Source organism: Leuresthes tenuis, unplaced genomic scaffold (genome assembly GCF_036924035.1).
Source record: "Leuresthes tenuis unplaced genomic scaffold, fLeuTen1.0.hap1 SCAF_14, whole genome shotgun sequence".
Lineage (NCBI taxonomy): Eukaryota > Metazoa > Chordata > Actinopteri > Atheriniformes > Atherinopsidae > Leuresthes > Leuresthes tenuis.
In genome coordinates, this window is record NW_027325368.1 from 11,956,699 (window position 1) to 11,969,976 (window position 13,278).

A 13,278-nucleotide genomic window follows, 5' to 3' on the forward strand; every position below is an offset into this window, starting at 1 on the left:
TATTTGAGCACTTTAATACTCTATAATACAGTGTTCTGCTCTGATTGTATCTTGTAAGATGATTGTGTTTTGGAATCAAGTGTACAATAAGGCCAATAACCATAGAGCTAATGTTGTATTTCATTGTTTCAAATACCTCTCATGGAAGTATAAAGTATGTGTTTATGTCATTTATTTATCTTGTGCAGAAATGTACTCAGTGGAGCCAACATTAGTCTTAATGCTTTATTCTAGGCTGCAGTATGTGGGCAGTGTTTGTTGAGACACTTCTCACCTTCTCTTCACTCCATTGTGATGGAGGCATGTTGTAGAAATCAGTGTAAACTTTGCATAAAATGTTTTGGATTTCTTTTGTTCATCAGTGAATTGTGAATAAGACAATAAATACATAATTCCACTCTAAACCGATGTTTTTGTATGACTTTGCCTCTAAAACAAAAATACCAGTGACACATTTTCTTTTAAATGTTCATTTTATTTTAAATAGAATATTGTACAAACTTTCTTTTAGAAAAAAATTACTGAAATGTTTGCTGTAAATGATATGAAATAATCAGTTTCAGTGTTCACAAGTGAGTTCACTTCTGAGCTTTCTTGCCCCCTCCTTTAGCCCCACCTTTTCCTCCTTTTTCATTCTTCTCCCCTTTATCACTTTTCTTCCCTTTTCCGTCTCCAGCTTCTCTCTTGGGTGCTCCTTTTTCACCCTTTTCAGCCTTCTTCTTTGTTGATGCATCCTTTTCATCTCCCTTCCCTTCTTTGGCACTCTTGACCTCTTTCTTGCCCTCCTTGGTTTTCTTCTCTCCTTTTTCAGCATCCACCTTCCCAGACACAGTTGTCACTTCCTCCTTTACTTCTGGTTTTGCAGCTGGACAAAACAAGAAAGAAGGTTATAGGCTTTCCTGCTGCATCGGTGCATCATCAGAGTCCTGCCATGGATGATAATTGAAGGGGAAAATTTAATTAATCCGAATGCTGCATACATTGCATGTCAGGAAGGTATAGCTTGTTTTAACTGCTCTAATAAGCATTATCTAGTTGTTATTTTAACCTTATTGTTTAAAGTGCACTCCATAGGTGAGAAATGAAGAATGAAGTAGGTTGACGAGACAAAACATTTCTGTCTTTAATACAGAGATGGTTGTTTATTGAGGAGACAGAGGCTAGAAGTAGCAAAGATTGATCACTCATGAAAATTAGAGTTTATTTAAAGATATGGATTCTTGTTTGTTTTTTAAATAATATGGAACCATCGAGAAGCGGTGTGCAGAGCACTCGGTATATGGATTTGTGTTTACTGAGGCAAATAAAAGTATGTGTACCTGAACAGAATTAAAAATAATCGTAAAAATTCAGTTTTTACCACATTTCAAATATTAAACATGCGATTGTAAAACTAGTAAAAGAACACCGATATGTAACATTGGTTGTTGTTTTCATAAACCCCGCAAAAGAAGCGTTTGATCATGTTCAAACTGGATCGATTTATTAATGCAGTATCTACAGCCATTAACACAGTTAGGTAAGGGAGGACAGTCTGTTAACTGGCGTCAGAACCAGAGGCAGAATGTTCCTGGATGGCCCATGATTTATTTATTTATCTTTAAGTGCACTAAATCACTTAATGAGCTGTTAATACTCATGTTCAAAATTAGAATCGCCTGTTTAGCTCTTCTCAAGTAAAATTATCACCATGAGAAGGATCGAAAAAAATCGCAGAGCAATTGTAGGCATATATGGGGCCAACTAGGACTGACAGGTAGTAATACGGACATCTATGAGTTCATTGAATCCCTTGAAACCTCCCATACACCCTCTGATGACAGCATATGCAAAAAATGGATCCCTTTTGAATCTTCTCCCAAACTAAAGAACGTCCAAGCTCTCAGCTGTGTCTTTACTATTTGACAAATGAATCTTCTAAATAAAAACCCATGGTGACACCGGTGTAACAAATAATTGAAAATAAAAATAAAAAATCACCAAAATTGGGGCATTGTAACATATTTAACATTACAGATCTTTCAGACTTGGTGGTGGTACTTGAACATTTTTTTCAGAAATGTGACTTATTATTATTTTTTTTCCTTTTAAGGAAAAATGGGTCTGGGTTCTTATGGGTTAAGATGCCTCCCCTGTCAAAATTATGCTAAATTAATGGTGATCAATTATATGATGGCAGTATATGCTGATGACATATCATTTACCAAACCTCAGATGACAGTTTGTACATTTCATAGAGTTGAATATGTTAAATATTGCCATCCATGAACATAAATATAAGGCTAATGTTTTTCACATTGCTATATAAAAGCCGTTGTTACATTTGCCTTAAGCTAAATTGAAAAGTGAAGTGATTGAACATCAGACAGACTATGTCTTATCCATATAGCTTATGCTTTAGATTCCCTGGGTATTCCAATTCTTCTAACATTACCCTTTTTATGTGGTGGACTGCATTTCTTCATCATAATGCCTCTTTGAAACTAAATTTGAAATTTAATAGGCTTAAATTAAAATTACTAAAAATGCTAATACGATAACTAGTATTCTGCTTGAATATTCTGATTAAAAGTATTATACTCGGTCCACCGAGCTATATATAAACTCAGCCAGCTCAATAGGCATACGGACCATCTCCTCCAACAACTTCCATCTTTGCTTTTTTCCAGTAGTTTCAGTAATAGTGCTTTTTAAAGATTGTTAAGCCCTTATTGTTTTAAATTTAGCATCATGATGAAATGAAGCGGTAAAGACACAGAGCTTTCTTGAAAGGGAGGCAATATGTTTATACGTATCAATGTTTTTTTTTAAACATATACGGTTTACACTCCCTGCTATACTGACAAATTACACAGTTGCAAACTCTTGTTAGAGCTAATGAATTAGCCTTTTGTTTTTCAAGTAACAAACATTACCCTAAAGCTCAGATACACCAAGCCAAGAAACTAAAAAAGTGAGGAAGACCAAATGTCAAAAGTTGCCTGAGGGTTAAAATAAACTTTAATTATTCCTTTTTTTTAATTTTTGGTGAATATGGCTCACTTGATGTAATCAATGAAACATCATAATGTTTGTGTTTTGACAGAACTCTGAAACTGCCTTCCACTCTTTTCCTCATGCCCTTTTTTCTTTCTCACTGGAGCCCATTGCTCCTCTTTTGTATTCCCGTTCTCTCTTTAATTAAATATCAGTCTCATTTTCAAAAAACATGTGGAGCTGCTGCATCACTACATCAGGTTTGTTTCTCCTGGGGGCTAAATGAAGACAGAATTTTGAACTCAAATGTGTGTCAGTCCGATACATTACAAAAATCACAGCTCATTCTGCGATAACCTTTAGATTGGTGATGTTTTATTTTGCAATCAAAAACTCTTTGCATTCCTTGCATTTGCTATCGTGGGACAGAGCTGGGCACCTCATTAAACTATGTTCTCCAGTTATCAGTTTTAATGCTATGAACCTCACACCACCTTTACTGCCACCAATTCTGATGTGTAGGGGATAGATGTGTGAGATATGTAACTCTTGGTAACATTCAGCTTCTTGAAATTATGCAAATTGTACTCTGGAAGCAGCAGGTCTTGGTCTTGACAGAGCTGATGGAGGATAAGTGAAAGTGCCAAATTGGTGGAAATGTTTCACAGCTCTGTATTTCCAGTCCTTGTATTTTCTTGAGAGTGTGAGTCCTTGTGAGGGGGATGGAAAGAGATAGTAGAGATAGAAGTAGATAGTAAACCTTTGTGACTTTTTTTTTTCCTTAACAACAAAAATTGTTAACTAGGCTCGTTATCTTTCCACTGTTTTGTCCCAGATACTTTAAAAGCTGGATATAATTAAATACAGAAAGACATTTTTTAATGTTGAATGTCAAAAATAAACAAACGATGAGTTTTTCCTTTTACAGTTCTGACTTTGTTCGGATTTATTGCATAACTGAAAGCACCTCAAATTTTGAACGCCCAAAACAGCTTTAATGCGATAGCATTGTTGGCACTTCTTGATCCTCATTTGGAACATTTACAGTGGCATGCAAATATGTGGGTACCTCTCATCAGATTTTTTTGGTACTGTGAACAGCTAAATCGGAAGATGATTACCTCATCTTCAAACCGAATAACTTTAAAACTGAATATTTCAATCTAGACAGTCGTATCATTTTCATTTCATACAGTTTTTCAAGTGAAAAGGAGAAAGGGGCCAAACAGAAAAGTTTAAGGTTCTCAAAATCTTTTTTAACAAGGTCTCGAGCTTGTTACAGCTAAGGCTTGTTCACAATCATCATTAGACGAGTCCAAGAGATATACATTTCAAAGCTTTATACTCCTCAAACTTCCTCCTCAGCAGTCACCAGCCACTTGTTCATTCAAGCAAAAGCCAACACTTGGATTTTTCAAATAATTAATGCCCACAAAGCATGAGAAGATAGCAACATTTTATGCCTGCCAGGCTGTAATAAGATTATGAAATGGTAGGCAACAGGAACTGTGTCAGTCCACAAATCTAGGTCTGAGAAAGCAGGAACATTTTGAAAATAAAAAGATGCAAATAAAGTCTTGTTTGACTGAAAAAAGGAAAAAAAAAATTAAAAAAGACAGTGGCATGCAAGTGTATGCAAGATTGTCAAAAGAGCTCAGAAGATCACAGTACTTCTGGAAGAAATTGGCAGGGAAAAAACAACAACAAAACCTAAAAGACTCTTTTCTAGCAACAGAAAACATTTACCGGCTGCGACACAAGCTTTACAAATATCGAAAACATGCCCAAAGTGCTGCTTTGGTCCCTTTTCCTTCTCTGACATACAACACTATTAAGGACGTGAATAAAAAAGTAATATTGCTTGAAATATTAAGGAAGCAAGTCATCAGTAACTTTTAGAATCAGGTCATCTTTTTCCAGCAGAATTATTCGCCATGCAGTATTCAGTGATTTTATTACTGATTACTTTGGAAGAACATTTCTGCATAATCAAGTCCTCACTCACTTTAAGAGAGAAAAAAAAAACACATTTATGTTGCTCTCCTTCTTAGGTAATCACGAGACAAACAGTAGAGTGTGGTTTGTATTGAGCTTAGGTCTGAAATCAACTGCTCACTTTTTCATTATGGCTGCAGTCAGTGTGCCTCCCCTTCAGTCCCTCTCCTAGCCACATGGTTAATTGCTTATGTAGTTCAACAGATGAGTATTCACTCTCATGCATATTAGATCATCTTTCTGTGATGACACTAGAGAATGAGGAGACAAGCATGCTCTTGCAACAGTTGCTTCATTATATTGTTTTTATTCCCCTGCAAAAGCAAATCTTTTCTGAATCATTTATTGTGCAAGAACTCGTCACTAGTTCAGTGAATAATCTTCCTTAATTAATTTCACAGTAATCAAAGATTGAAAGTTTGGACATGACGATACAACATGGAGAGACAGAGCCAAGATTAACGTTGTTCCACAAAGCCACAGTCAAGCAGTGAAGATGGCGCAGATACACAAAAGGTGATGCAGTAAAGAAGAACAAGAACATTTAAGCAGACAAAACCTGTGCTGACAGAAGTGATCATTCATTTGCACTAACAGCAGCTTGAGCAATTTTCTTCTTTCAAAGCTTGTCTTAGGAGAGCAAATAGACAGGTAGGGAAACTTACAAATACATTCCACAAATGTTAAAGATGAGGAGTGCTGCATGCATGATATTTTGCACTGCTGATTGTGATTGCAAATTTCTTAGCAACTTTACTTGCTCTCAAAATTATCATGCATATATGCATTAGGTAAGATATAAATCATTTATCATATAAGGAAGAAGAGACCCTCACAAAATAGAAAAGTGCAAACTACAATAGTCAAGCTGCCCTAAAGAGCACACCTTTGCAAAGCAGTACAATTTGTATTCTGCCGCCACATGTAAATGCTTATTTTTTTAATAGTCAGTCACAGTTCTTCATGATCAAGGAAAGTCTGAACGTTTCAAATTGTGCTTTCTTCATGGATAACATTTCAAAGTGATGTGGTGAGCAGCTGAACGTGATTTGTTTTTCAATTTGGTTGTAATTAACCTATGCTCTGTTTGTAACACTGGATTGAGCGGGCAAAAGAATCAAACGTGTAATACATCTATCTGAAAGGGACTTTAAGAGTGGCTGCCCCTTTTGTAAGCTACGTTTTGTAAAATGAAATAGCCCAAGAGAAATGTCTGAAGGAAGATGAGAGCAGATAAAAAGGGGAAAAGCATCATTCCGTCTCTGGCAAAGTGTGAGAGCCGGGTTGCTCCTCGTTGACCCTAGCTACAGAGAGATTGCTGCTGTTTGCACTGTGAGTTGAGACTTGCTCGGATACTGTCTGTACTGCAGAGGTGTCAGGGTTAGCTGGAAGAAGAGAAGAGAAGAGAAGAAAAGAGAAGAGGAAAATTGGAAAAACAGAGCATAAAAGGCAGCAGAAGAATGGCAGAGTGGCAAGTTTCGTAAGATAAAAAGAAGATAAACTGAAAATTTAAGAAAGCTAGAAAATAAGTAAAAGATACCCAAACTCTGTCCACAAATACGATTTCTTTATATAACACTGAGAAAGACAATGTACTGTTTGCTCTGCATTGATTTTGTTGGAGGATTGTGCGGGAAAGTTATCACACACTCATCTCATATTTTTCCAACTGGAATCGCCAACATTTAAAGCTTAAGATGTAGGGGTGTGAGAAGGAACCAGCCAAACAATTCCTGAACAAAAGTTAAAGCCCCCTGCTTGCTTGTCCATCCAGTTTAGTTATATGAATATTTGAAAGATTTTAGCAAGGGATACTTACACCCTGGGATTTCAGTGAGCTCATTCAGAGGTGGCACTGTCTCCAATGTGTTGGCGTATTTCTTGGCAGCCAGTCTTTGTGCATGCCGGGCCTCTATTTCCTTTTTCGTTCTTGGGATTCGGCATTTGAATATACAACAAAGTGTGATAACTGAAGGAGACAGGGAAAAAAACAGAGATATAATGAGATCATCTAAGTTGAAGACATTATCAATGTGCTGTTCTAAATGTGTGAGACACTTAGTTTAGATAATGAGTTCAGAATAAATCTACAGTTTTAATCTTTTATCTTATTCAACAAAAAAAGTCACTTCAGCTCATTTAGTTTTTGTGAAAAGTTTAAAACAAGCTGATAACCCCCAGACATTAAGAGTTTATTTAATCTCAGTAGTGTTTGGTTTTCTCATTTATGTAGTGCCGCCACATTCTGCTAGCAATTTGCAATGTGTTAAAATGACATAATAGTACTACAGAAAGCAACAAGCTTGTACTCCACTGACAGTGTTACAAAGCTGAGGTAATGCCATGTCTCTCTGTCAGTGTAGCCTCCTCTGTTGAGTGGCTGGGGGTGATCACACAACCTCTTCTGTAAAAAAGGATTGGAGATTTTTTCTTTGAAGGGAGAGAATGAATAAAATTTTTCTATTGTTGGTTATTGAATACCTGTTACCTTTATTCCAAGAGTCTACTTTAACACTGAAGAAACCTGACGAGGCCTGGAAGAGTCCAGACTTTTCTCAGAATATGTATTATCTACATGTCCTTGTCAGCATAAAAAACACAGAATTGTCACATGACAGCTACTCAGTTGTGAGAAGGAAATGTTTTGTGTTGCCCAATGTTTTGTTAGTGGTAGTGTTCACATGTTGCCATAGATTACTGCAACCGTGTATTATTTCATTTGTAAAGTTAAGCATGTGTCTTCTATAACAAACACTAACCGTGTAACTTTTAATATGTAACCCTAACCAAACATTTTTATTACCTGATCAGTTGTGAATGAAGGCAAAACTGAAAAGTCAGAGTAGGCTAGAACATCATAAAAAATGACTGTATTGCAAAATGTGTGTCTATTATGGTTCTGAAACTATTGTCACTTTTTATTCCAGGCATTTACTGTACTTTGGGTTTTGGAGAATAGGAGCAATCAGGTCCAGAGGTCCAGTTGCCTTCTCTATAAGCATTTGGGATCACCATTTTGAATTATTGCGATGTTTACTTGTCTTCCATGTAATGTTGGGCAGCTAGAACCAATTATTTTCCTAAACCTAACCAAGTATTTTTGGGTGTTAAATCCATCTTTCAGAGCCCAGGAATTAGAAGTATCTTATAGTACACAGTCTCACACAATTTTGTGAAACTGTCAGAAATAAAATGCTACAGAGAAAAAAAACTTAGATTGTTGGATGAATGGATATGATGAGGTGAGTGTCGTGTAAAGTCAGTGAAAGTGAGCAGTCCTTGGTCTTATTTGGTTCAAACAGCTTTAAAAACTTGATGTTTGGGTTTATTATCCTGCTGGAGTATGAATGATTATTAATGAAGATTCATATCAAATGATTCAAGACAAAAAAGAGAGTGATAGTCCTCCTTGGTCAGAGTGGAGTTGAGTCAGTGCAAGTATCTCACCCTGTTTTATTGTAAGATTAAAACTCCACTAAAGATCCTTGCCTTATTTCATATTCTTTTTATTGGGTCATTGTTTAAGTTACATCAATGAACACAGCTTTTTTAAGGCCAGTTGTGAAATGTTGATGTATTTTAGCCAAAGGAAAGACTACAAAAGTGGTTTTACTGATTCTTTTTGTCCTTCATAGGAAAATATTGTATCTTTGATAATGTTGCTCTTCCATCTCTCAATGGAAAAAGCTTGAACTGCCAATCTTCTGATGATGTGGACACTTTTGTTCTGTCTGATGGATACGAGTGATTAATTTTCTACAAAGCGCTTCAGAGTCCCCAAAGAGACCTTCAGTCTAGCCATAATTTGATACTGAAAAAGCTCCTTTTTGTTCAGACTAACAATCTGTCTTCTGACACTCTCCCTCGCAAAGTTTCTACTATCACAGTGATTGCAGCAACCAACTTTCTGATGGAAACTTGAGACACAGCCATACTTACATACAACAGAAAAAGAATAACAGCAAGCTGATTTACTTGTACAATGCTCTGAAGAGTCGATTGAATCCACTGTCATCTGAATGCTGTCTACTCTTTATGCAAAAGCGTTGCATGCTCAGTGCTCAGTGCCACAAATTTGCTTCAGTTTAATTGCATCCCCAGAAAGAGCGTCAAAATTTAATCGCGTAATATTTTCTTAATCAATTCATGGAGTGCAAATCTTTTTTTTTAAAACACTCTCCTTTTCTTGCTCACGGTCTTTCTTTTTCTATATTTTCATAGCTCAAATTGTGACAGTCTATAACCTACTTGGACAGTCAGTTACTAAGCTACCACTGAATTTTTCAGTTTTATCAATGAGCTCTCTAATCCTTGATCCAGGGTCACCAGAGAGCGACAATTTATCTCTTATCCAGTTGAATATTACACATTGAAAATCATGACTCATTTTTGGAAGTAAAATAGCTCAACAACAAGCTATCGGATGCAGGTATTTACACTTGGTGTTGGACATTTTCTGGACACTGATACAATTTCTGATATCTTAGCTGTTTACTAAAACATATTCAAGTTATATAAATAATTAAAAATTTGCAACACAGTCAAAAATAATGAGCACTCTGATGTTTTTTCCTTTTTTTTAATATTCAGCTAAAAAACACCACTAAGAAAGTAGTTTCTCTAATTTTAAACAACTACCAGTGTAAGATTTACTTGTTGATTCTTTAACAGATGAGGAAGCGCCTCTGGTAGAATGGATGTGCTTTAGTGCATTGCACAACTGTTGGTCCAGTTTTAATGGGCCATTATGTTCCAGTATGATGGAAGGCAAATGAGTGTCTCTGTGTCCTTGTGCCACAATTGCTGCTTCTATGCAGATGAATCACTCAGGACAGGGATATGAACCCAGTCCTTCCTCACATACAGTAATACTAGTGTTGTTAGTTCTAGTGGTGTCACACGTTGCTTGATGGCATATAATTGAGCACATTTTTTGGCCTGCAGTTAATTCTCACGATCGCTATCAATGTTATGAAAAAGGTTGTAAAGGTAATGGAAAAATGCTTCCATAAGACATACTGACCAACTGCCAAAGCAAACATTGCAAAGATGCCAATGACCTGCCATAACCGAAGCCCCCAGAACACAACCGTCTCTGAAGTGACAGGGTCTGGCTTCTTTGGGGGATCTGTGGGTAGAAGCTGTGGGGGGGAAAGAGAGACGAATCTTAGAGGAAGTCATGCTTCATTTCTCGTTACGTTTCTAAGTTATTTGAGACACTTTACACTCGATGCAGTGTGTCAGTGAAGTCATTGTGTAAGCACTTTCAGTTACTTCTATATCATTCCGACGACAAGAGGAAGTGAGTAAAACAATTTTTTTTAAATTTACAATAACAGTGTTGTCATCCACCATGCTTGTAAACTTAATCTTTCAAGCTAACGCTGACATTCAAAAAATAAGTTAACGGACATACTGGTCTTTAATTTTCCTTTTGTACCTCAATTTGTACATGCAAAATCTCTTTGCTCCTCTGCAGCAGAGTTCCACAGATCATGACCTTGCTACTATACCGTATGATCCAAAGAAAGCTGCTTTCCAGACTGTTCTGGTATGTCCTATAAAATGTCCTTTAAAATCTTAGTTCTCTGCTGTGCAAATCGCTGTCAATAAGACACACACAACAAACATTTCAAAATAGGCATCCCCAGGGCCGGGGTTTGGGGAACAATAAGAATAAAAACTTTATGTACAGTATGTGTGTGACTTCATATCAGATCAGTGGCGTTGATCAGTGCTACCAAAGCCAGCAGAGCATCACTTTTCAGATAAAATTATCAAGGGGATTTTTCCCTGTCAACTGCATATTGATCGCTTCTTTGGATGGTACAGGGTTGCGGATGAAACTCTATACTTTATTCCATAAAACAACAGTCAGTGGATTCAAAAATAGAAACTTATTGCATTTACTGTCTTTACTGATGACACTAACAGGGAGATGACAGTAACGTAAACACCGAGGACTGAGGCGAGCACAAAAATCGACATTTTCTACCCTAACCCGAAGTTCTCTCAGTTCTTGGGGAGGAGAACAATTTTTATTTTATTTCATTTCATCTTATCTTATTTTTTCCAGTTTATTTAGTTTTATTTGATTTAGATAATTGTTAATTATGAAAAAAATGTTTTTTTTGTTTCTTTTGTTTCTCTACAGAGATCCTCTGGATTCTAATCAAGGACCTGGAGGGGGAATTAACTTAACTAAAAAGAGAGAAATGTACACATGGTTTTTGATTTCAACTGGAAAAGTAGAGGATCAATTATTAATTCATAATTCATTAGACTAACATCCTGTGCACAGGTTATATTCTGTAAGTAATTTGACTGAAATTAAAATACAGGTTTTATGACCTCTATTTTTTTTATTTACGGTGAAAAATTAACTGCATGCAGAACATAAATCAGGCCTACATTTAATCAGTATATCTATTAAGCATCCTTTATCACTAGCTAAAGCTTCAGTTCTTTGAATTTTTGAAAGCAATGATGGTGCCATGTGAGCAGTCAGAATAGGACTGTCTCTAGATGTTTCTTCCTCTTATCTTCAGTTAAAAGGCTGATTGTTGCACATCAAAGTTCTGTGGATGTGGATACCTACCAAATGGGGTTTTATATGCATAAATAAAAATACATGTATGGTATTACTGCCAATTTATTCTCCCTTTTATCCATTGAGCATGCAATTTGTTTCAATGTCATTCCTGGTTTGTTTCTAATGTTTGATTCTAATGTGGCTCTAAACTATTACTGCGACTAATGACTCAATGCAGTTTAATAAGAATAATGTGTTTTGTCAGTCAAATTCTAAATTCCCCTCAAGTTCACACACAGATCTGTGAAAACTGCCTAGTTTCAAAAGCAAAATTATTCAAATGTCTTTCAGCTGCTATTTTGTTTTGTTTCAAAACAGAAGTGACGTTTTACCAAATATAAATCGGTTCTATTCACCTAAATAGCAAAACAACAGCTAGTCGTACCACGACTATTCTATTTGTATGGCTTGACTGTCCATATCAGCACACACAATCCATCAGGTTTGTAACACATCTTCACCCTGTTCTTATTATAAGGCAAGCAGCAACTCTGGCGATCAAACAAATGCCAAAAATCCCACTCATGCAGGCTACCTCTTAAAACGCAGCGAGACACCTTCAACCATCACAAGAAAACCCTTGGGATATTTCTGAGAGTAACCTGTGGAGGACATGGTGCGCTATTAAGCTCTTACCTCAGGATCCGGGACCTGGGAGAACACGGAGGACAAGCACTGAGACAGCAGCACTGCTCCCCAGCCCCGCAGTAGGAGCTGAGGTGGGCATACAGGCAGTTCTCCAACCATTCTTTCCCCCTCTTTCTCCCTGCAGCCACCCTGCCCCCTCTTCCCCTCTTCCTTCTGCTCTCTTCTTCTTTCTCTGTCTGCCTGCCTGCCTGCACTGGCGCCGTTTACAGGACAGGACCACAATGGCCCTAAAGGTGATTAATAGTGAGCGTGGTGCTGAAGGCTTTCTCCCATCCACAAATGTCTGCTTCTCTTTTAGTATATCTGTTGCCTCTCCACCAAAACTCTGCAGGAACCAAAAAACATCTTTACCACTGCAGCCAGCTGAGAGCTGCTCCACGACAAGGGAAGGAGCCAACCCTGCAGTTAGGCTACATTAATTAATTAACAGACCTGGTGTAGTTTACAGCCAGCTCGTCCTACTGTGGACTGGCAGTTAACTCAGAGAGGGGGATGGGCAGCACAGTTGACCATGATGAGGTTGGCCTGTGCAGGGACAGTACAGCAAATAGCTGTGAGTCATCCTGTTTATTGCCTCAGAGAGCTGGAGTGTAAAAATCCTCACAGCCTCATCCTTTCAGGGTGGCAAAATATGATAAGCCAAGCTGCTGCTGAGTCCAATGTTTTCAATGGGCACTTGCCCAAGGAAAAAAAACAAACTGAAGTCAAACTGTGTTGGCTGCAGTCACTTGTTTTCAGCTCAGTGAAATCATTTCCAGTTTCCTCTGGCTGCTCTTGTTTCAGAATGTATCCTAGTATTTTTCCAGTAATTAATGTTTTTTTAAATAAATCAAACCCATTCTGTTCATGAAAAATGACTCATTCGAAACAATTGAAAATAAATATGTAAAGTAAAAACATGTCCCCTGTTGGGTTCCTATTCTGAAAGGTATTCCCTCACTTGAAATTTTGGTGATGGTGATAGAGAGGATTGTGTCACATACCTCAAAGGGATGGAGGTCTGATGACCGTAAAAAGCACAGCGTATGATTTGCGTCATTTATATTTTTATCAAAGCATTCAATGTG

General features: G+C 37.1%; 1 protein-coding gene across 1 annotated transcript; it reads right to left on the bottom strand.

Moving 5' to 3' along the window:
* Positions 1-527: 527 nt before the first annotated feature.
* On the bottom strand, positions 528-12,613 carry tmie (transmembrane inner ear). The gene is made up of 4 exons (XM_072364489.1): positions 12,200-12,613; positions 9,995-10,112; positions 6,791-6,940; positions 528-865 (listed from the first exon to the last, which is right to left on the bottom strand). The coding sequence occupies exons 1-4, from the start codon at positions 12,308-12,310 to the stop codon at positions 579-581; spliced, it is 666 nt and encodes a 221-aa protein (XP_072220590.1). The 5' UTR covers positions 12,311-12,613; the 3' UTR covers positions 528-578.
* Positions 12,614-13,278: the final 665 nt, after the last annotated feature.

Bases quoted from the DNA above. Each gene is read 5' to 3' on its own strand.
- tmie (XM_072364489.1), bottom strand. From the start codon at position 12,310: ATGGTTGGAGAACTGCCTGTATGCCCACCTCAGCTCCTACTGCGGGGC. The intron at 10,113-12,199 runs GTAAGAGCTTAA...TCCCCCCCACAG, and splicing joins CCCAGGTCCCGGATCCTGAG to CTTCTACCCACAGATCCCCC. The intron at 6,941-9,994 runs GTCAGTATGTCT...TGTCTCCTTCAG, and splicing joins AATGTTTGCTTTGGCAGTTG to TTATCACACTTTGTTGTATA.